Genomic DNA, 22966 nt, shown 5'->3' with positions numbered 1-22966 from the left:
AATTGCCTTATTACTCGATGCTGAGAAGGCATTTGACCGGGTGGAGTGGGATTATCTGTTTTATACTCTGCATAAATTTGGATTTGGCCCTAATTTCATTTCATGGATTCAGTTACTTTACTCCTCACCTATGGCACGTGTTAGAACAAATTCGTTATTCTCTTCTTATTTCCCACTTCTCTGTGGTACGAGACAAGGTTGTCCCTTATCCCCTCTTCTTTTTGCATTATCAATTGAACCACTGGCGATTAAACTGCGAGCTGACAGTTGCATTAAGGGCATCTTCAGAGGTGACCAGGAGCACAAAATATCCTTATATGCTGACGACCTCCTGCTGTATATGTCAGAGCCTTTATGCTCTCTTCCCCGTGCTCTTGCCATTTTTGAATGTTTTGGTAATATTTCAGGTTACAAGTTAAATCTGCATAAAAGTGAACTTCTCTGTGTCAACTCTATAGCCAGAAAGATTTCATTTTCAGGTTTTCAATTTAGCGTTAAATCAGGGTATGTGACCTATCTGGGGGTTAAGGTTACCCACTCATACAAAGATCTTTATGAAAGAAACTTTGTCCCGCTGCTTAAAAATACTGAGACAGATCTTCAGAGGTGGAACAATTTACCACTGTCATTAATTGGCCGCGTCAATTCTATCAAAATGAACATACTTCCCAAGTTCCTTTACTTATTTCAATGTATCCCATGCTACTTACCCAATAAGTATTTTATAACACTGAATAAGCATATCTCTGCATTTATTTGGAATGGCAAAAGTCCACGAATTCGTAAAGATTTCATGCAGAGGACTAGGCCAATGGGTGGATTAGCCTTGCCAAACTTTCAGTCTTATTATTGGGCAGCAAATATTCGTAATATGCTGTACTGGATGAGTAATGTTACTACAGAGACTCCAGCTTGGCTCCAAATTGAGTCATCCAATTGTGGCAAAATTTGCCTATCAGCTTTGTTGAGTTCAGCTCTCCCATTAGAACTATACACCTATAAACGTAACCCTTTGTTGTATGACTCGCTCAGAATCTGGGTGCAATGTAGGAAAAGGTTGGGGTTACACTTAATGTCAATTAACCTTCCTGCCTTCTTGGGACCTTTTTGTGCCACTGCTATGTGTTAAATGGCTGCCATTTCCACTGTGTTCAGTGGAATATAACCAAACTTGCCACAGGATAGTTTTTACCTGTCAATGTTAATATTCCAGTGTGAATTCCTTAAATCAGCCTAAAATGGCTGAGCAGCAGAAATCCCCACACCCATCACCCTGGGGACCATTTTCTGCCCATTGACTTCCATTATAAACGCTATTTTTCAACCCCAAATTATCATCATATGATTTTATTTTTTCTTCTTTTCTTGGATGTCAATGAAGACTCAGGGCCTTGAAGTTTTAATTTTTAAATTGCAAAAAAAATGCAAAAAAAATAATGGCAGGTCAAAATGTATGTTGGTGCCAATCTTTGGTCCATCTAAAGGCCTACTTATAATGACAATCACATATTACTTCAACTGGTTTTTTGTGGAAATATTTAGTTTCGTTTTTTGGTTTTTGGGGCTTATAACACAGGGCGCTCATGTAATAACACTGGGATTTGAAGGGTTAAAACAACGAAAATATAATTAAAACTTTACATGAATATTTCAGGGAGAAGTAGTTTTACAAGGTTGGCTAATTTAAAGTGGAATAAAATATGGATATATGGTCTTTTTATGGCGTGGCTGAGAATGGTCCCTAGGGTGATGGGTGTGAGTTTTTTAAAGGATGGCAGGAGGGTTAAAGCACCTATCTGCTCAAACCATATGTTCCCACCCTCCATGATGGACTCTGCCTTTAAAATATGGGGGTGTAATGGCCTTAGAAATATCAAAGACCTTTTTGTAGATGGGATTTTTGCCTCATTCACGCAGCTCCTGAAGCAGTTTAATGTTCCTCGGCAACATTTTTTCCGCTATTTACAAATTCGTCACTTTGTAAAGAGTCGATTTCCTTCATTTCCGGAACTACCTGAGGAAACTTCTTTGGATAAAATTATTAATATAAACGTTCATAAGAGAGGGGCGATTAAAGAAATCTATGCTATACTATTAGATCTTCAATCTCCTTCTCTCTTCATCCTTAAAGCACAGTGGGAGAAAGACCTTGGGATGACTATAACAGATGAGCTCTGGCAATCTTTTCTCCAGAGGGTACACTCTTCTTCGATATGTGCCAGGCATGGGCTCCTTCAATTTAAGGTCCTACACCGATTACATATCTCCAAGGAAAAGTTAGCCAAGTTCTATCCAGGAGCTGACCCTCTGTGTAACAGATGTAAAGCAGAAACAGGTTCGCTCCTTCATACCTTTTGGACATGCCCCAATCTTCATACCTATTGGGTGTCTATATTTAACACTCTGTCAGAGATGTATAACGTTAAATATGAGCCTTCTGCTCTAACGGCTATCTTTGGGGTGATACCTCAAGACATCACTTTGCCAAAATGCTATTCGAATTCTATTGCCTTTGCTTCACTTATCGCAAGGCGCCTTATACTTTTAAGATGGAAGCAGGAAGCTCCTCCCACACATGAACAGTGCCTTGCGGAGCTCATGAGGTTTTTACATTTAGAAAAGATGAGATATACACTGGCAGGTTCAACCACCAAATTTCTTAGGGCATGGCAGCCATTCTTGATGTACATGGAAACATTTAAAATGACCACCTTATCATGACCAGATACCATAGCTCTATATCGCTATCATAGCTAACTGTACGCTGAATGTCCCTTATACATTTTATTTTTCTATTTGTTTGTTGTTGTTTGTTTGTTTTTTGTTGTTTTGTAGGGGTTTCTTTGGTTTGTTTGTTTGTTTTTTCCTTCTCTATTTCTGTTATCTTTTGGGGTATTGTAAATACTGAACAGCAAACTACTGTATGTTCAATGTTTTGTTGTTAACATGCTGCTGTGACTGAAAATAAAATTTATAAAAAAAAAAAAAAAGATTGAATTGAATTGAATTGAAATAAATATGCTAAGATGAGATAGCTGACTTCATCTAACTAGCAAATGTTGTCCAGGCTACGTTGGTGATACAGTTTTTTTTAATGTGTATGATATTTTTGTCATGCGATTTTAAAGCTGGTCCTACAACCGCATCCAAGAATAACATGCAGCGTATCTCAGAACTGTCGGTGAAAATTATTCTTGGAGCTAGGTTTAATTGAGCTGCATTTTAAAGAGGTGCAAGTGACTTGAGACTTGAGGATAAAGACTTGAGACTTACTTGAGACTTGCAAGACAATGACTTGGTCCCACCTCTGCAGGTATGCACAGTGAGTTTGTCATAGCTTATTTAATGAGAACAGCTGCTTACTGCTGCAGAAAAGACAGCTGGCAAAAGTGGCTGAAACTGCTTCTCTCAGTAAGTTTGTGGGATCTAAATCACTGAGTTAAAAGAGGCTACAAAGCACTAATGATGCTGAAAAGTTGGGTTAAAGTTATCTGATTGTTTCTCACAATAAGCAGCTTCCATACATTATTGCTTATTTGTTGCTTGTATGAGATGAGATTATTTAATGACAATTATACAAACCTATTTCCTGTGTTTTATGAAACACAGGACCTTAAGAACAATGTTGGGTTAACAATTAAAACTATAATTAATCAACAGTAGGAGGACCTGCATAGGAAGCACAGCTTTTAATGTATTCTTGGGCTATTTATAACCTTCCATAATTCTGCCCAACAACTTTACCAATCACCTTCTGCCAATCACAATCCAAGTGGAGGAAATCTAACTTTTGATTGGCTCGTTGACCTTTTGGTGACATCCAATAGCACCTGAGGCTGGAGTACTGTATCTAGGGGGATGGGTTTGACAGCGTAGCTGACAGAGTGCTGTACTGTACATGAGGGCAGCAGATGTTTAAATTCCCTGACTAGACAGAGTCTGGAGAGAAACTGTAGCTGGGCTAGTGTCTGCCCCATGTACCAATCCAGGTGTGGAGATTTAATGATGGAGCACTCGCACAGACTCTATTCATTGAGCACCTGCCCTTTCCTTGGCCTGATCATCCAACCTGTCTAATTTATAGATCTGTGCACCAAGCTAACAATTGGACACGTGGCTGTGACTCAGAATAATACGTACCTAACTCTTTTTTCACAGACAGAAAATTAAATGGAGAAAAATGACTGCAAACATGAGTCACTGAGTTAAATAAATCAATCATCAAGTAACTGAGGGGGTGGAAAAAGTAAGGAGGAAAGTTGATGTGCTATAGGAGAAGGGAAATTTCACACAAATTAATTCTGTAAGCATGCAGTACAGGTTTATAAATATCACGACTCACCTTCAGCGTGCGCTGCAACACTTTGATGAGTCAGATAAAGGGACAGTAGAAAGATGCACACAGAAGAGTGACCCATACTCTTCCTCGTCTTCCTCCTTCAGTCACCTTCTCCTCCTCCCCAGTTCCTCTCTTCACAAATGCAGTTCCTAAATTGCACTTCACAGTCATCAATCCCACCTTTTCTTTTCTCCTATCTGAAAAATATGCAAAAGAACAACAAGAAGAAAAAAGTAATTACAGGCCCTCAAAGATAAAAACATAATCAGCTTTTTTTTTTTTTCATTTGTGAGGGAGTTGGAACTCTTCTGCAGAAGCCAAGCTTTTGGTGTTTGCTAAGAGTATTTTTTTTTAATTACAGTAATACACAAAGAAGAGTTTAACAGCGTAGTTCTGCTGTACTCAAGAGACTTGTAGACATGTAACAATGACTGACTGGCATACTAATCAAATAAATAGGTCCAGGTTAGAAACTTTCATGTCATATTATACATGAACTCGGATGTCTTCTTATACACTTCCATGTCCTTAACAAGTGCATAATGTGTTTGATAATTATTATATGTCCAGGTGCAGGCAGGAGCCTCCCTGTAAACACTTTTATAACAAATTCCACTGACGCCAAGGAAATTAAAGCATCAAAGGGGTTTTTATACTGTCCAATAAGGACCCGTTGATTTAAAGCACTTAGCATTTAATGTTATTGTGTTGATAATCTACTGTAGCTGTCTTACAAAGCAGATCCTCCTGGGATTTCAACATACAGGTTGGCGTAAATGTGTAAAACTGTTTATGACATGCTGTTTAGTGATGAAAAAAAGTCCTCTATTCAAAGGTATAAAAGTTACAAGAACCTTGAGGATACAACTCAGCGATAAATCATTTGATCACAGCCAAAACAGAGACAGGATAAGTCATAAATGGAGTGCACTGTACATTTCTAATCATAACTACCTCTTTAAGATGTTTGATGGCTTTATGGCTTAAGCTAACATGCCATTACAGTGGCTTTGACATAGTGTGCTGGATAAGTCATATTTGCAGTTAAAATGCAAACATTAGAGTCCTGTTTTTATGGCATATATTCTTAATAATTTCATCAGCAAGTGTGGGCATCTTTACGAAATAAGATGTTTTGGCAGTTTGCTGCTCTGCAGGACTCAGATCTGTATTATTGCAATGCCACAAACTTCCCAGGAGTGGAAGTCTTAGCACATTTACCCCAAGGCCAACGGAAAATAACATTCTCAAAAAAATAGCAAAAAACAAAGAGGCTTTGTTAGCATGTTATATGTTAAAGTTCACAATCCACAGGACCATGTTGACCACAAACACCTCATATTAACTGTGAAGCACGGTGGTGGAGGAGCGATGATTTGGGCTTGTCCATGACCTCCTCTTTATACCAAAGTATTCTAGAGTCAAATCCAACAGCTAAAAATTGACAACAGTGATCTCAATCACAGCAGAAATCTATAACAGAATGGCTGAAAAACAAAGATAATCAAGGTGTTGCAATACCCCTGAAAAAGTCCAAACCTCAACATGGCTGAAATACAGTGGCAGGAGAGCTGTGCATAAACCAATGCCTACAAACCTCGATTAACTGAAGCAACATTGTAAATAATAGTGGACCAAAATTCCTCCACCACAATATGATAGACTTACAACGTTGTATAGACAACAATTACATTTGTACAAAAGCTGGTTCTACAAGCTACTGAATCATAGTTTTTCACAAGAGCCTATGCAGTCCTGTGAAAACGTGTTTTTTTTCACGTGACAGCAGATAATGAGAAGAAAGATAAATAAATATGGACTGTAGCTACAATGTTAAGATAAAAAAAATTACCAGAGTTTGGTTTTGGGTGTGTGAAAGGCAAAGTGGGTGGAGATGGCCAGTATTTCTAACAGGCACATTCAGATGGATGAGTCTCACCAGTGAAAACACAAGCATTCTTCACAAGAATCTAGATAGAGGGAGAATAATAGTTTTTGCTATGAGAGTAAACAGAGGCCCAGTAATGATCTGGAATAGAGAAAATCCTTCTCTTATCTTTTTGACTGCAAAAACCGCAAGTCTGATTTTCATTCGTATGCTAGCTGATTTATAGGAATATTATCTCTCACAGTGGTGTACACCTGGTTATTTCAGAAATGCTCCTTTCTGTCTCAGTTAGCTGGGGGGATGTGCCTGTGTCTGTATTATAGGCTGTTTAAGGCAAGTAGGGGAGTACTCTAAAAGCCAGTACTCTGGCTCAAAGAGTTGGCAGTTCGTCTTGTAACCGGAAGGTTGCCGGTTCGAGCCCTGGATCGGACAGTCTCGGTCGTTGTGTTCTTGGGCAAGACACTTCACCTACTAGTGTTGGCCAGAGGGGCCGATGGCGTGATATGGCAGCCTTGCTTCTGTCAGTCTGCCCCAGGGCAGCTGTAGCTACAACTGTAGCTTGCCTCCACCATTGTGTGACTGAATAGTGGAATTGTAAAGCGCTTTGAGGGCCCCGAAAAGCGCTATATAAACGCAATCCATTATTATTATTATTATTACATAGAAATTGATTATGCTTTGGGTCAGAATAAATGACTAATGCATTTAAAAACTCCCAGGTACTCCCAATGTTATGAGAATAAGGCAACCTTTTGTAAATATCCCCTCAGATTTAATATAAAATTAACAATGTATGGATGCGTTTATTCATTAACAACTAACTACTGTACTTGGTTCATCTCTCTAATCTCAACACGATTCATGTATAATTCTGCCAGAAGTGGAACAACCCCGGAAAACATGTTTCATATGGGCCAATTTCATTATTGGACACAGGATGCTATTATTCTGTTTATTTGGCACATAAATAGGAACATATCCGGCCCCAAATAATAGCTTTATTAAGAATAGCGTCTCCTTTATGTCTGCCATCTTTGCATCATGCATCACACTCATAGTTGGATAAGATTAACATAAACATATCAAAAATCCAAAAGCTACTTTTTCCTAGCATTTTGCCTAAAGCTGTCAAACTACTTATAACGCATCTTTTGTTACACTAATGCTTGTTGAGTAAATAGACTCTAAAAGATAAATACACTAGGAAAATCTACACATTTACTGCAGTGTACAACCCCCAAATATTCTTATCATTATGTCCTCATAGATATAGTAAGAACAGAAAGCCTCGAATGACAAAGACCTTGGACAAAGAAGAGAAATGGGGAGTTAAAGGGCTTGTTAATATTTGCCACTGTTAATGGGCGGCCAACATGATTTTGTCTTGCCTTTTATTACCACTTCTAGCTCCAGCACGGCAGTCCACAACGGACATCTCTGAGGTTGTATTAAGCCAGGATATCTCACTTCTAACATAACTTCTTTCACCCCTTGGTCATTCTCAGACTTAATCAATAGACAGCTTGCTTGTGTGCCCCGCTCTGAGAGCATGGGTTAAGTTCAAAAAGACCTTTGACTGCAAAGATTTCTTTCTTCTGAGTCCCGATGCTTCCACAGACCTCTTCATCTTTCCCCAACAAGCTCAGCTTTTCAAGACGGACAAGGAAAACAGATCAGATGTTCAACTAATAATTGCTTTATGTTTTTCAGTTAGCTAACAAAGAAAGAAAAAACGTATTTCTTTCAGCAACAGGCCAGACACTATGTGCAGACATGCCCAAATTAAAACAGTCTGAAAACATAACTCAGGGCATGCATTATCTCCCATCCATCCCCAACTCTCACACTTACTGCAGTTTCAAATAACTGAAAAAGTTTACATGAACAAAGTCAAATTGGTCAGCGTCTACACAGATACCACCTCAACTTGTGACAAAAGAATATGGACAACCTACTTTATTAAAGGATTAAATGTAAGACCAGCATCAGAATGTAAGGAGACTAAATCTAGCATTTAATTCTATGCCGGATAAAAGCTTTAAAATGCATGGACTAACACAGAGAACATTGTTTGTGTTATGTGTTACATTAGGTTTGTATCCATACACTCTTTATAGTGGATTGTGCACGTACGTCCGTGTCCGTGAGTATTGCATGGGCATGTGCAAGTTCATAAGCATAACATCAAAGAGAGACCTGCCTTCACTCAACTTCTACACATGAGATGGAAACAGAACAAATTTCTTTTACCTTTAAACATTTACAATCCATCCATCGAGCTAATTCATAAACTTTAATGCTTACCCCATGAGAGCATATTTCACCAATAAATGTATATAATGATAACATAAAAAATAAACCAATCAATATGAAACAATCTGAATTCCAGAAAATTCCTCAGTGTGATTTGACCATCTGGTCTGACTAAGCCAGAATGGCTGAAGGCTGAATAGTTTACAACCTCTGCAGATGGAAGTGAGAGCTGGCAGGCTTGAACTGTAATATAACACAGCCAAAAAACTACATTCTCCCGCTGGCTGCCCCTTCACATACCAATGCAGATCTGAGATCTGTCTCTGCACGTATCTTCTTATTACTGAAGTGAAGGGAGGACAAACTCACACTGTGTTGTGAAGAATGGCAGCCGGTATTCATCATTCATCATCATCATCAACCTTCGGACCTAAATAGGTTTGCATCTCTACTTGGAAAAGGTGTGAAAAAGCAGAATGTGAAAGTCTTGTGACAGCTTCACTATGGTGAAATTCTTTTGTAAGCCTTTTCTTTTCAGTGTATACAGAAGTTTCTAGAAGAAAATATGGAAATATATTCAGAAATGTGCCAACATCTACTTAAACATTCAATCAAATTTTATGAGAATGAAATTAAAGTATTATGTGCTCCTCCAAATATTGTAAGGGCCACCCTAGCAGCTCTGAAATGATTTGAGATAAACATCCTCACACTGATCATGCTAACCGGTGTTGATCAGGTGTGCAGTTTTAAACATTTAGTAAGACTTATTTTTTTGAAGACATTAGGTTTTAAGTCAAATTTAATTAGTTGTTGAGATATTTCAACCTAAACCAGTATTGGACCAAAAACATGATTAATGACTACCATAATTTCTCATGCCCAATATCACAGCTTTCAATAACAGTACTACAGGATACAGTGCAGAGCAAAAGTCTTAGGCCATGTTTCATTTCTTTATATTTTGCTATGAAAATGGGAAATAGGTTCAGGGATTAAAACATTTGCACATATACATACACAGCCTGAACTCTCTTCAGGAATATTTCAAAGCTCCTCTTTGGATGCTGGCTGACTTTGACTCCATTCTCTGTTAAGATGATCCCAAACTGTTTACATGACTCAGTCATGGATCGGCCTCCCCATTAGATGTTTTTCGGTGCAGTTATGCTTTTACTGCACTGGCAGTGTGTTTGAGATCTTTGTCATGCTGTAAATGAATAGCTGAATAGAGATGGTACTGCATGGTGGATCAAAATCTGATGGCACTTTTCTGCATTCATAATAAAAGATCCTAGCACCACTGGCTATAATGCAACCCAAACCATGACAGAGCCTCCACCGTGTTTTACAGATGGCTCTAGACAATCACTGTCGTACCTCTCTTCCTCCCAACATAGTGACACCAAATTGAATCATGAATTTCAAATTTGGATTGATTACTCTATAAGATCTGCTGCCACAGATTTAAAGTCAAGTTATTGTGGCTTTTCTCTCTGTTTACCTTCTTAAAGCCACTGTTCCACAGAGAAAATTTCTGATGAGGCTCCAGCAAACATTCGAAGGATCAACTGAGTCAGGTGTGACGTTTTTGCTGGATTTTTTCCTTTTTCTTAAAGACATTAATTTCAGACTCTCTTCATCTCCTGTGGATTTTTAGACCTTCCACTTGTTCTTTTGTGCCCCACTAACCAGTTTTCTCAAACTTTTTAAGGAGAGACTGCACACCTTGCAACGACACAACAAGTTTTCAACTAATGGCAATTTGGAAATCACCTTGTTGGTGCAAAAATACTAATTTGTGCTTGTCAAACTGTGTTATGACTGGCATTTTTCATAGATCCAAATGAAAGTATTTCTCGTATTTCTCCAATCAAAAGCTCAGCTTAGCTATAAAAACAGTTGCAGTGGATGCATGGGTATGCACACTGGGATTACAAACACCTTGCTACCTTCAAGAAGAAAAAAAATGTGCTTTTTTTCTGTCAGAGGCCTTTAGTTTATCACTGCAGCGAGAGGATTAAATAATGTTTCCAAATGAAGTTTACTGTCCCTGGCCCTTCTACCCTCTCTGTGTTCCCTATCTCTATTTCTCACCCACATCCACTCACACATCACATGCCTGCAAGTCTAACTGCATGTCAGCTATTTCTACATAATGGCATTTTCCACCTCACCACTTCACAGGATGGATTATCCTTGTAGGTGGGAAACTGGTGACAGTGAAATGACACACACACACATACGCGTAAGGAAGCACACACAGAAACACAGCTCAGAACTACATTGTATGATAACAGATGTCTTTGGTGCAACACATCATTTCTATAGCTAATACACACACTCACAAAACCGCAGACTCTCATGCACAGCTCAAAGGCTGCAGTATGGCTACTGTCTTAATATCTCTTTACATTTGCACGCAGCCAACACAGACATGTCTACGCATGGAGGGAAATCGACAAGCATTCATTTGACATAGTTTCATCTCCTGACAATGTTCTTGCAAACAACCTGGTATGCTCTTATTATTCATGACACACAAGAGTTTACATGACTGTAAAATGCATTACATCTTCTTTTGTGCTCCTTTTCAACCCGAATGTTTAAAATCTGCAGAAAAACACAGCAGTCATCCAAAAACAGACAACAAAGCATGCAGGACTTTGGCACTGCATGGGGATGTCTGTACATATAAGTGAGTGTTCTTTAACAGAGGAGGATGTCCATTCACAGCAAATAATGTATCTGATGAGCACTGATATCAGACAAGTTAAGCTATTAAAGAAAAACTTTACTGTAAAAAGCAGCAATAATGGCTCAGTATAAAAAGTCCAGACACTTACGGTGCAACAAGGGTATCTGAGCAGTTAAGAATTCAAAAGCACCCTGTAAAGCACCATATTAAAAGGCAGTTAAGCTAATGGCTTTTCAATGAGCCCATGCATTTTCACTTACCAATACACACAAGTTATTATCTTCCAAATCCAGGTGATTTTCTTTTGAGGGTAAAAAGAGGAAACCCCCCCCCTAAAAATACATATAAAAAGCTGCATCCGAGTCAGGCAAAAGCAATTCTGGATTTTCTGTTGTATCCTTGTAGAGGCAGTTATTAGAGACTAAATTGGCATGTGTGTGTATCTATATGTGTGTATCTGAGTGACAGAGGGGGTAGGCGTGTAAGAGTGAATGAATGAAGCAGGATTTCTTTCCTGGGCTTTGCTCAGGCACAGAAAAGTTTGGGAAGAGGGGTGGGGGTGACGCTGCAGCAACCTGTTGGCTCAGAGGGAGAGAGAGACACGGAGGTAAAGGCATAGATGCATACTGAGAGAGAGGTGGTGGTTTCTGTGGAGCTTTGGCCCTGTTGCATTGTTACTTTTCTAACAGTGCTTGTGTGTAGCACGGAGGCCTCAAGGTGACAGAATAACTGGCAAAGAAAAACGGTGTTAAGTACTTTGAGGTTAACTCTGCAATAACCCACAATCATACTGCAAGTTGAATCTTCCCTCAGTCAGGACTGTGAAAATCAATCAAAAACTGTCTTTATGCCAACAGAACGACTTCTGCATGTCAGTAAAAATAATATTCAGGATTTGACACCAAGTGCTGTGTCTCACATCTATTACTGTGTGTTTCATTTGGCAGCATTTCAGTTTCCCAGAATAAAATATTGATTTGCAAACCATCCAAAGTGTCAACAAAAATCTACCCTGACTTTGCACAATGTTCTATTCATCCTATTATTCCTTATGAAACATCAAATAAACAAAACACAACATGATAAAAGTACAGAAAACAGCTAGGGTTAGGTCGTCGAACCATGAGTTCTTGCTCCAAGCTATGTATACTCACACACAGACCCATCATCAGAGGCTATCGAGGTTATTGCTTTATTGCTTGTAGAGCATGCAACTCCTCAAAACAGAAGGGGGGGTGAAAAGAGAATAAACCTATCATGTTTAAACCCCCCCCCCCCCCATCTGGTGTGCGAGTCGATGTGTGTGTGTTTCTGTGTATGCTAAGGGGCAACGGGTCATCTTTATGGACCCCAGGAATGTGGTTACCAATTTCACAGGTTTTAGCCAGCTGGCAGTCTTGACATGCTGTAACTCAACACAAATACTGTACTCTTAAGGCGGAGTTCATTCAGATAACAGTCATGAGAGGTGGTACAATGCATCCATGTAATTTTACTATTGCAAAATTATAGTGGCGGCTGAAGTAATATCTATCTTTTTACATCTATAAAGAGTATATTCATCACCACCCCAAGATTTCCAAATAAATACTTCCGGAATTTGTGTAGAAATAGTGCAAACATGTAAACAATGACTCATCCCATGCAGCTGCAAGATCAAGTGGAAAGGTCTTGGGCTGAAACATTCAAGCTACGTCCACACATACACGGGTATTTTTGAAAACTGAGATTTTCCATTTTCGTTTTAAAAAATAATCCTGTCCACACGTAAAGGCAGAAATGAAGGAAAACACTGCTAGGAACATGCCAAAGCAACAGGTGGCGATATATTCCTAACCGTGTAGAAATGATGGCCAATCAGAAGTCTAGAAGCCTTGGTGGGAAATAGTAAACAAAGATGGGGCATAGAAGCAGAACTGAGTCGTATGTGTGGAGGGACAGTAACTGTGTGTGTATATGTAAGCATTTAAACACTGCAGAGAGTACAATTAACAGTAACAGTATTGTAGAAATTCATTTCACCGAAACAATAACGTGGCGCACAGTGTGACGTCAAAAAAGGCGCACACCTTTGACGTTGCGTTTTCTGCGTTTTCTCCGTTTTTCTCGTCCACACGTAAATGCAAAAACGGAGTTTTCAAAAATATCCACCCTGGCCGGAGTTTTTAAAAATCTCAGTTTTCAGTGACCAAAAACGCCGTTTACGTGTGGACGAAAGGTGCAAACGCATAGAAAAATCTGCGTTTTCAAAAATGCCCGGATACGTGTGGACGTAGCCTAAGAAAACACAGAACCAAATAACTGCAGTTCCTTATTTAGCCACGTGAGGCTCCATACTTTCAGTGAGTCTATCTCCCTAAACTCCAGTGTTAAAATGGCCAACGTTAGGGCAACAATATACATGTTTACTGAAGACCACTTCCATTCCACCCTCAGTAAAAACTGTGAGTTAAAAATCACCTTTTAAAACATATTAAGGCTTAAATGCTTATTTGGATTCTTTGTTTTGGATGACATTTGGATGCTGTTGTCTTGGTTGGTGTTCAGCTGTAATAAGCAACTCTAAAGAGTCAACTGCTCGAGTTTCTATTGAAAGTGTATTTACTTTTTCAATTTGTTTTTTGCTAGCCGATATCACAGTTACTATGTAGATGCCCCTTGCTAACTTTACAGCTAAGCTTACGGCTAGCAGAAGTATTAGCTATGGTGTCATGGTCTCTTCTTTTTATGACAATCTGTAAACATCTGGGAACCGAGAAGACAAGTTGAGGAGACGAGGAGTTCTATATCAGACAAGACAAGTCCCATTCTTACCAACGCTCAACACTCGTTCTTTGTTATGATTTTTATTTCATGATGCACAGAATATTTTCAGTTGGTTAAAGGTCATCACCGCAGAGAGGCTAGTTCAGAACTTAGACTCTTTTATTACAAAGCGACGCAGTATAGCTTAGTACTAACTTGCTGAAATACGCAAACCTTCCCTGAAATCAAGCTGAGCGTTTATTCCTCTAAAGCCCGGATATAACTTTCAGCAATGATGGTATTTTTCCAGCTCCACCAGCACTAATGCACCCCCATACCATCAGAGACACAGGCTTTTTAAACTGAGTGCTGATAACACACCAGATGGTGTATGTTCTCTTTAGTTTGATGTTTTCCAAATGAAATAACAAAATTTTGATTCATCTGACCACAGTTTTGCTCAGTCCATTTTAAATTAGCTTTGGCAGAAAGGAGATCGTGGTATTTCTGGATGATGTTCACATATGGCTTCTTCTTTGTATGATAGAGCTTTAATCTGCATTTGTGGATGGTGTGGTGAACTGAGTTCACAGACAATGATTTCTGGAAGTGTTCTTAAACCCATGCAGTGATTTCCATGACAGAGCTACGCCTGTTTTAATGCAGTGCCGCCTGAGGGCCCAAAGATCACAGCACAGGCTTCCAATATTAATTTTGACCATGTCCATTGAGAATTTTTCCTGATTCTCAGAAACTTTTGATGAAATAATGTACTGTAAATGGCGAGATATTCAAAGTCTTTGCAATTTTAGGTTGAGGAAATTGTTCCACGATTTGTAGATGCAGCTTTTTGCACATTAGTAAACCTCTGCCCATCTGTACCTCTAACAAACTCTGCTTCTTTAAGATGCTCTTTTTATACCCAATAATGTTACCGACATATTGCTAATTAACCAAATTAGTTGCAAAATGTTCCACCAGCTGTTTCTCTTTAATGCAACTTACCCATGCAGCTTTTTCTTGGCTCATCGCAATTTCTGTGGCATGTTGCTGCCATTAAATTCAAAATTAACTAATATTTCACATGGAAGAGTAATAGTGCCTCAGTTAAAACATTTTATATGTTTTCCATAATCTATCATAGATAAAATATGGGCTTATGAGATTTTCAAATCATCGTATTCTGTTTTTATTTACATTTAACGCATCATCCCATTTCTTCTTTTGGAATGGGGGTTGTACATTTAACAATTTAAACCAGTTATCCATGAGCAGAATTTCATTCTCTTCTGTAAGAAATATCTACAGAAACAAATTATAAAACCAAGAGTGCCAGCTAAGTGAAATTTTCCTCTCCATATATACTGGTTTCTAAATATCCGTGCATCTTTCTGACAAGTCATCATACAAATCCTTCTTTCTTGCATCTGCTTGGCATTAAACACTACTTTTCTGTATTCTTGAAGAATGTGGCACCAATATCAGAATCAGAAACTTTATTGTCATTGTCATGAGAACAACGAAATTAAGAATGGTCCCAATGGTCAATATGCACCTACCATGCACAGAACAGGATTTAAACAGGGAATCCATCTTCATGAGAAATGATATTCTTGCATAGAGTAAAGGGAGTTATATTCTAGTTTTGCCTGAGGTGTGTCTGAGCTACACGTGCCCTAATGTTGACCCTGAGCACACGGCAAGGAAGTTCAGGAGAGTGCATCAATCAGGACAACTCTTGGTATGTCTCACTGGATATATCCTTGTACATCATGGATTCTGACACTGTAAAATGGGCACCAGCATAAAAACAGGCTTCTACTACTAATGTTAATATTAATTTAACTTTAGTGTTCTAGGAAAACAAATCCTAAAAGCTTGCTACATCAACAACTTACACTGTAAGCTTGCGCAAACATTAAAGACTTTACAGCTTTGATACCTTCCTTAGCACTATTGCATCATGGTTGAATGAGCCCCACTGTCTTTCATCAGCAGGTGCGATTAGAAATAAAAAGCTGTTTTCGACCTGTCGGGAGTATTCAGATAGGGAGCATTAACCAACCTTGTCTCAACTAATCGCACTCCGTCTGCAAGTGGGCCTAAAAATCCCCCCAAGTCACAAGAGGTGCTGGCATGAAAGTAAGCTTTGATTAAATTTACGCTTTAGGCTAACCGGAAAACAATCATGTACAGTGGGAGCAAAAGAATAAAAGAGAGTCAGAGGAAAGCAAAGTAAAGGAACAAAGCCATCAGGAGTTCAGAAGAAAGGCGCGTAGAGTTGGGTGAGTTACGATAAGGTGTGTAGGGGAACTACGAGGACATATGGAAATAAAAAGTGCGCACACGGGCAGTTAATTAACTTAATGTTAATATGTATGCACATGTCTCTGTAGCTCATTCCTTGGGAGCCACACTACTGACAGCCCACTACAAATATCAATCATGGGTAATCAAAACCCGGGATTTACGGCGGCCTCTTTAAAAACGGGATTAAACTCATGCTTCAATCCTTTCTTCTTTTCTCCAAATGGGAAAAAGGTGAAATTAAAAACCACGCAGACATCTTTTGTAACAGTTGTCTTTTCTACAGGCCCTATAAGCTCTGTAACTACTGCGTTAGTACCGAGGCCACTCCCAATATGTGAAATAGAAGTGAACATAATTACCTTTTAATATTCTTTTTGAAAGCGCCTTGGTCATTCACCATTCATGCCTCGTGGCAACTTTTCAAGGAGCTTCTACTTCTAATTTGGTAAAATACACATTTAATGCATTTCTGAAATCTTCATTTCTCCACCTCCTTTTCTCGCTCCACCGACTCCATCACTGAAGTTATGAGAATCAAACATCGTTTTAGCCGCTGGTTGTAAGGCACCCCTTTAATTGTGCAATTTCTCACATAGCGCTTTAATTATGTTCAGCTGAGGGTTTGAGTTGAAATTCAGAACTATTGCTTTATGCAGTGTTCTGTTTAATTGGTGGGTATTTTACAGCAGCGCCATTAGCTTGAGCTCAAAATGAAGGCAAGGTGGGGGTTTTTAAATATATATATCAGAAACTGTGACCAAAACTTTGACCACCTACATTCTACTATATTTTACAACTAAACTTTCAAGATCAGGACATATCGCCTGCTGCTGCAGTGTGAAATGGGCCTCTGAGGCTTGTTTTCCCCATGCTGCTATTTCATTTGGTTCCCTGCCTCCTTTTGTGTGGCATTAATGTAATTATTGATAGGCTGACAGCATGAGACGTGTCAGACAGATTTGATGCTGGTATCAGTTTCTGTTTAATGCTGTCAGCGTTGGCACATTTGTTGAAGGTTCACACCAGGAAGATGGGCAGCCTTTCTTTGGCTGGAGGCTAATGCAATTTTGACTCACATCCATAAGCCATACAAGCTGGGCAGAGTGCCCACTGCTGCCAACTACAAAAGGTCTGCTCTGTGCCAAGCCTTTTAGCAGTACAAACATACGTACAAACACATGAATGCATGTACACACAAGCCTGAGATGCTTATACACCGAAAAGCCACAGTGTGACAAAACACAGATAAAAGCTGGCACACACACACACATACATCCGTACCCTTTGTGCCTCCACATGCAGCGTTCGGCTCTTACAGATAGTTTTTGTCATGATAAACTCATTTCATAAACCGTGCGACTTCCTGCCACTGACTGAGATATGGGCTGTCATGGCAACAGAAGGAAACAGCGGTCGGAGCACGATAGCTGGTTTGTTGGGACAAGCCACAGCAGAGCAGAGAATTGAGATGCAGCAGAAGTCTGGGCTCATAGAATTAGTGGTGAGTGTGTCTCTGAAACTGGCAAAGTCTGTCAAAATCATGAACAGAACAAGTCGCCACACTCAGGAACGCATGCTGTCAGAGAAACGTCAATAAAGAAAGCGTGAAGCGTGAGTCATACCAGAAAGATATAGTACAAGATGAGGATTTTGGACTAAAACTGCAGCCTTACCACACTGGCCAGTGTCAAAACACTGATAAGAGAATCAACAATGGTTATGTTATCATCATATGTGTGGCCTTAACTTGTTTGTTTCTCTGTTTGCTCTGCAGTCATAGCTGACTGGGCAGAGTATGCAGTATGCAAAAGGCATTTGCACGTAAAAGGGAGCACACCAGCCACTTTATGATATGACATGCATATTTGATTGTTTTAGCAAAGCAGATGTGTTACAGATGTTTTTACTGGGATTTGTCAAAATAAAAATGCCTTGATCTCAAATCAGGTAATACTGACTTGTAGTTATTAAATGGGCTGAAGCTTAAATAGCGGTTTTCTACTCTCCTTGAGCACTCAAAGCACTTTATACAACATTTTTCAGTCACCCATTTACACAAATTCATATATGCACGTTTTTCTATTTCTAAATGCTTTTCATGTGACATTCACACACATCAAGAACATCTCAGGCTGGGGTTCAATGTCTTGCCCAAAGGTAGTTTGGCATGCACACTGGAGCAACCAGGGAGGAAACAACCAACCTTCCAACAAGTAGATGACTCCTAAACCACAGCCCCCTGAATAACCTTATAACACTTTGTATTCCTAGGCTGTTTCCCATCCAAGTACTAACCTGCCCCAATACTGCTTACTTTTTGAGATCAAGTGTGCTCAAGGTGGTATGACTGCAAGCCTAGAGACAAACTTTGGTTGACAAATATTGGTTTGAAGCACTGTAATGAATGTTACTTAGCAGCAGACATGCGCCAATCAACCAACCCTAGCTGCAGCCACATGCTAATATGTCATTAGCATGGAGGCACTTCACTATTAGTGAAGACACAAAGTTTAGCAAAGGATCAAAGCATTAACAAGGACAATTAGGGAGCTGATAAAAGTGTCAATGTTCTGTTATCTGGTATAAACATATTGAAAAATTATGTAAATAACTAATATTTGTTTTGTTCCATAAATCTTGTGTAGATGGTTTTGTTTGGTAAAAATTGTGTGTACTCCATCCCTATTTCAGTTAATTATCTGTACCTCTGTCTGGTAGCAGAGCAGTTTATTTTTGTTAATGCGGGAGAAGATCCTGCAGTTTTTGTGAAATTGTAAAATTCATTAATTTCCTTTCATTTTGAAAATACTTTGAGGAAAACCTGAGTTTTTTGCTTTATATATGCTGTCAGTTACCGTTCTTAGAAAGAAAACTGGAATATAGGCAGGTCATGCTTACTTCTGTTTTATCCGTTACTTCTAGTTTTTACTTTAATAGGTTACTGGCTCCTGCGTTTTGTCTCTAGTTTTGCTTTGTGTCTGTGGCCTTCCTTCATTATGTTCAGCTGTTCCTTGCTGACCTCTGTTTTCAATTTCCCTCATTACCTCCATGAGTATTTAAAGTCATCTCTTTCATTTGTTCAGTTATCAGAGTGTCTGTTTAGTGTCACTTATGTTCCTTCCCTTGTGGTTTTCTTCTTTCATTCCCTGCATACAGTCTGCATTTTGATTCTTTATATGGACTTTCCACTTACCTAATAAAAGGTGCATTTTCTTCTCAAGCAAGTCTGCCCCCAGTCTCCATTTTTTCCTTTAATCTGCAATCCAAACAGATCAAAATTAAATTATGTTATGACAAATGTTATTCAGCTACAGTACACAATGCCATGACTTTATAGATAACACAAAAGTCATGATCGCACTGTACAGTAGCAGAAGATCATGAAAATCTATCATGTCATGTTTGCTGATTTAAAAAAAAAAAAAAGACAATGCTTTGTATCCCAGGAAAGGGGAATGCTTTTCTGATGTTGAGAGATGGTTCATATGATTATGTGAGTTTTAGAATTGAGACAAATCCAAAAGGTCAAAGGGCAGCAGCTCTCCACACTTAACTTTTGAACCTTTAACAGACTTTTTTAGTAGTGATCGAAAGCAGAGAATGAGTGTAATTTTATACCAAAAGAGAAGGCAAGACACTGAGCAACTTTTCTGAATTCATCAGGTACAGACAGAGGATATTTCTGTCTGCATGACTGAGCCTGTCACTCAGAAAAAAGGATTTCTGCTGATTAAAATGCTGTAATCATCTCCAGTATCACAGCTTGAGAGAATTATTAAAGAATCAAGCTGCCTGATGTCATGCTTTCAAACATCTCTCTTTGTTCACTTTATACTTGAGCACACACACAACATTGGACGGAACTTGTCTGAATAACATTTTAACTGTGAATATATAATAATGATGCTTTGCTTGAGGGGAAAAAATCAGTCCAAAATATGAAGATGAGAAACGATAATCACTCTGATGTCTGTATGCACCTTTATTCATATTCGCGCTGAGTTATTTTTGCCTGATTTATCTGCCGGGGTGCCTGCATGTTGCACACCTTCCTCCTCATACATCCTGCTCTCACTTGGCAGGCCAAATATTTGGCTGCAAAACACAAAAACAGAGGTTAAGCTCCAGGTGTTTCAGTGAAATGATGATGCTTGTGGGGGGGAAATGGGGGGATTTTAGCTAAATTCTCCTAATTAAACTTGATCAGCCTGATGACTAGTGAGACAGAACTGTCAGGGTCTAAGGTAGGGCAACTTTTGAAGAACACATACAACAGAAAATGACAGGACTCTTTTTTTCATTGAATATTCCACATGTGAAAAGATTGAACTGTTAAAAATGGCTGCTGTTAATACAGAAACCTTGTAAAAACATACAATATTACAAGAAATTGATAAAACTAAACATGTATGATTCCATGCAACACCACTGTTTTACATACATAATATACAAAATGTATTTTTAAACACCTAACAACCATTTACTTTCATCTTGTTTATCTTGTGGACTTTCAACAGTGAGCAAATACACATTTGGTACCCAAGCACCATATGCAACACAGTGTATCCTCGTAATTAGAGCCCATACTATATTTTAACTGAATATTTTTACTTGATATAGAATTTAAAAAAAGATACCATTTGCATTATCTGCAGTCAAACTGTATTTAAAAGATGGATGTACTTTCTAGCTCTAAAAAGTGAACTCAGTACAGAAGTACTTTAAATCTGCACTCTTGAAGCTGAAAATGCTCAGTTTCAAACTTCACAACAGGACCAACTATTAAGACATGGTGGGTGTGTCCATCTTTTATATACAGTCTTTGATTAAAGTGTGTTACTAGACTGACAAACTTAGTACTTTTTAAAAATCTGATAAGACCCCTTCATTTTTAGCTTTTCAACATACCTAACATACTTTGCATTTAGAGAATATTTACTGATATATTGATATCAGATATATTGATATTTACTGATATACTGGTATCTGCAGTACCAATATCAGTAAATAAGATAAGATAACCTTTATTATTCCCACACGTGGGAAATTTGTTTTGCCCTAATAGCTATTAGGGCAAATCATTTGCTTGTTTTGTTTATTCCAGAGGGTCGTTAGGTAAATTAGAACAACACACCACATCACCAAACTTATCTCTATTTTTGCAGGGTACCTAAACTGTTCATCTTGATTTGAGCTATCAGTTTTGGTTATGTTAATACTGTGAAGGCTGAATGCTTACCATGTACTTCCCCTGGTTATTAGCTCACATCTGAGGATCCTGTGTGTAATGTATGAATGCCCTACCTTGATCAGTCAGGCTGTGAACTCAGTGGAATGTGTCTTGTCTTGTGTTGTACAATACTGAATGTTAGCCCCGGTTACGAGATGAGACACACACACACACACACACCTGCAGAGACAAGTCTGCTGTATGTCTGCAGTGAGCAGGTCACTGGAGCTCTGCAGCAGTATTCAATGGAATGGAAAATGGCTGGGGGGCGGACTGCCACTATGAAAGCTACTGCTTTATGTGCATTACACAAAGTAAGTATGCACATAAAAATTCAGCAAATATCTTCTGCATGGAAACATGTCAGCCAACAGATATATGGTAATACGATGTGCGTGTTTGGATGCTTGCAAAAACAAAATGAGGTAAAACTCATAAACTGACCGCATTTCTCTGCATCGAGCTTGATCACTAACTTATATAAACACAGACTAGCCAGAAGTAAATACATCACACATTCATTAAAACTTGAGCATATGGTAAGGTGAAGGTCTTCAAAGCGGGGACACCTGGGGCATTTCACAACAGTCACATTACCTTTGTCCTCTTAATCCACCTCTGTCTGTCCTCCCTCTGCCGTAATCGTCTTATTTGACTCAGAATCAGAATCAGAATACTTTATTGATCCCTGGGGGAAATTATTTTTTGTTACAGTGCTCCATTTTAAACCAACATTAAGACAAGACAGACAATACACTAACTAAGAATAGTACAATATATACATATATATACATACATACATACATACATACATACATACATACATACATACATAAGTCACTCATAAATAAATAGTTGGAAAAGAAACGTGTAGTTGTAGCAGCAAACAGTGTGTTAAGTGGATGCGTTGTACAGGGAGATGGCCACAGGCAGGAATGATTTCCTGTGTCGTTCAGTGGTGCTTTTCGGTAATCTCAGTCTCTCACTGAACGAGCTCCTGTGACTGACCAACATGTCATGGAGTGGGTGGGAGGTGTTATCCAACATTGTCTTTATCTTGGACAGCATCCGCCTCTCCGACACCACCTTGAGGGAGTCCAGCTCCATCCCCACAACATTACTGGCCTTACGGATCAGTTTATTAAGTCTGTTGGCATCTGCGACCCTCAGCCTGCTCCCCCAGCATGCAACAGCATAGAGGATCGCACTGGCCACAACAGACTCATAGAAAATCCTCAGCATTTTCTGGCAGATGTTGAAGGACCTCAGTCGCCTCAAAAAATAGAGACGACTCTGGCCCTTCCTGTAAAGTGCTGTGGTGTTTTTAGCCCAGTCCAGTTTATTGTCAATGTGTACTCCAAGGTATTTATAGTCCTCCACAATGTCAACACTGACCCCCTGGATTGAAACAGGGGTCAAGTGTTTCCTGGTCTTCCTGAAGTCCACGATCAGTTCCTTGGTCTTTGCCACGTTGAGCTGCAGATGATTCTGCTCACACCACGT

The 22966-nt window shown here is 39.0% G+C and overlaps 1 protein-coding gene across 5 annotated transcripts in view; it reads right to left on the bottom strand.

The window, feature by feature from the left end:
• Positions 1-11665, bottom strand: part of col7a1l (collagen type VII alpha 1-like) — a 92083-nt gene extending 80418 nt beyond the window's left edge. For all 5 annotated transcript variants that reach the window (XM_080886005.1, XM_080886008.1, XM_080886006.1 and 2 more), the window contains exons 1-2: positions 11439-11665; positions 4343-4536 (exon numbers count right to left, since the gene is read on the bottom strand). In XM_080886005.1, the coding sequence (XP_080742131.1) occupies positions 4343-4418 (76 nt within the window). In that variant the 5' untranslated portion in view covers positions 4419-4536; positions 11439-11665. The remainder of the gene's footprint in view (positions 1-4342; positions 4537-11438) is intronic.
• Positions 11666-22966: the final 11301 nt, after the last annotated feature.

The sequence above is a fragment of the Rhamphochromis sp. 'chilingali' genome, assembly GCF_963969265.1.
Source record: "Rhamphochromis sp. 'chilingali' genome assembly, chromosome: 7".
In the NCBI taxonomy this organism is placed as follows: Eukaryota; Metazoa; Chordata; class Actinopteri; order Cichliformes; family Cichlidae; genus Rhamphochromis; species Rhamphochromis sp. 'chilingali'.
This window is presented reverse-complemented; position numbering and strand designations above follow the sequence as displayed.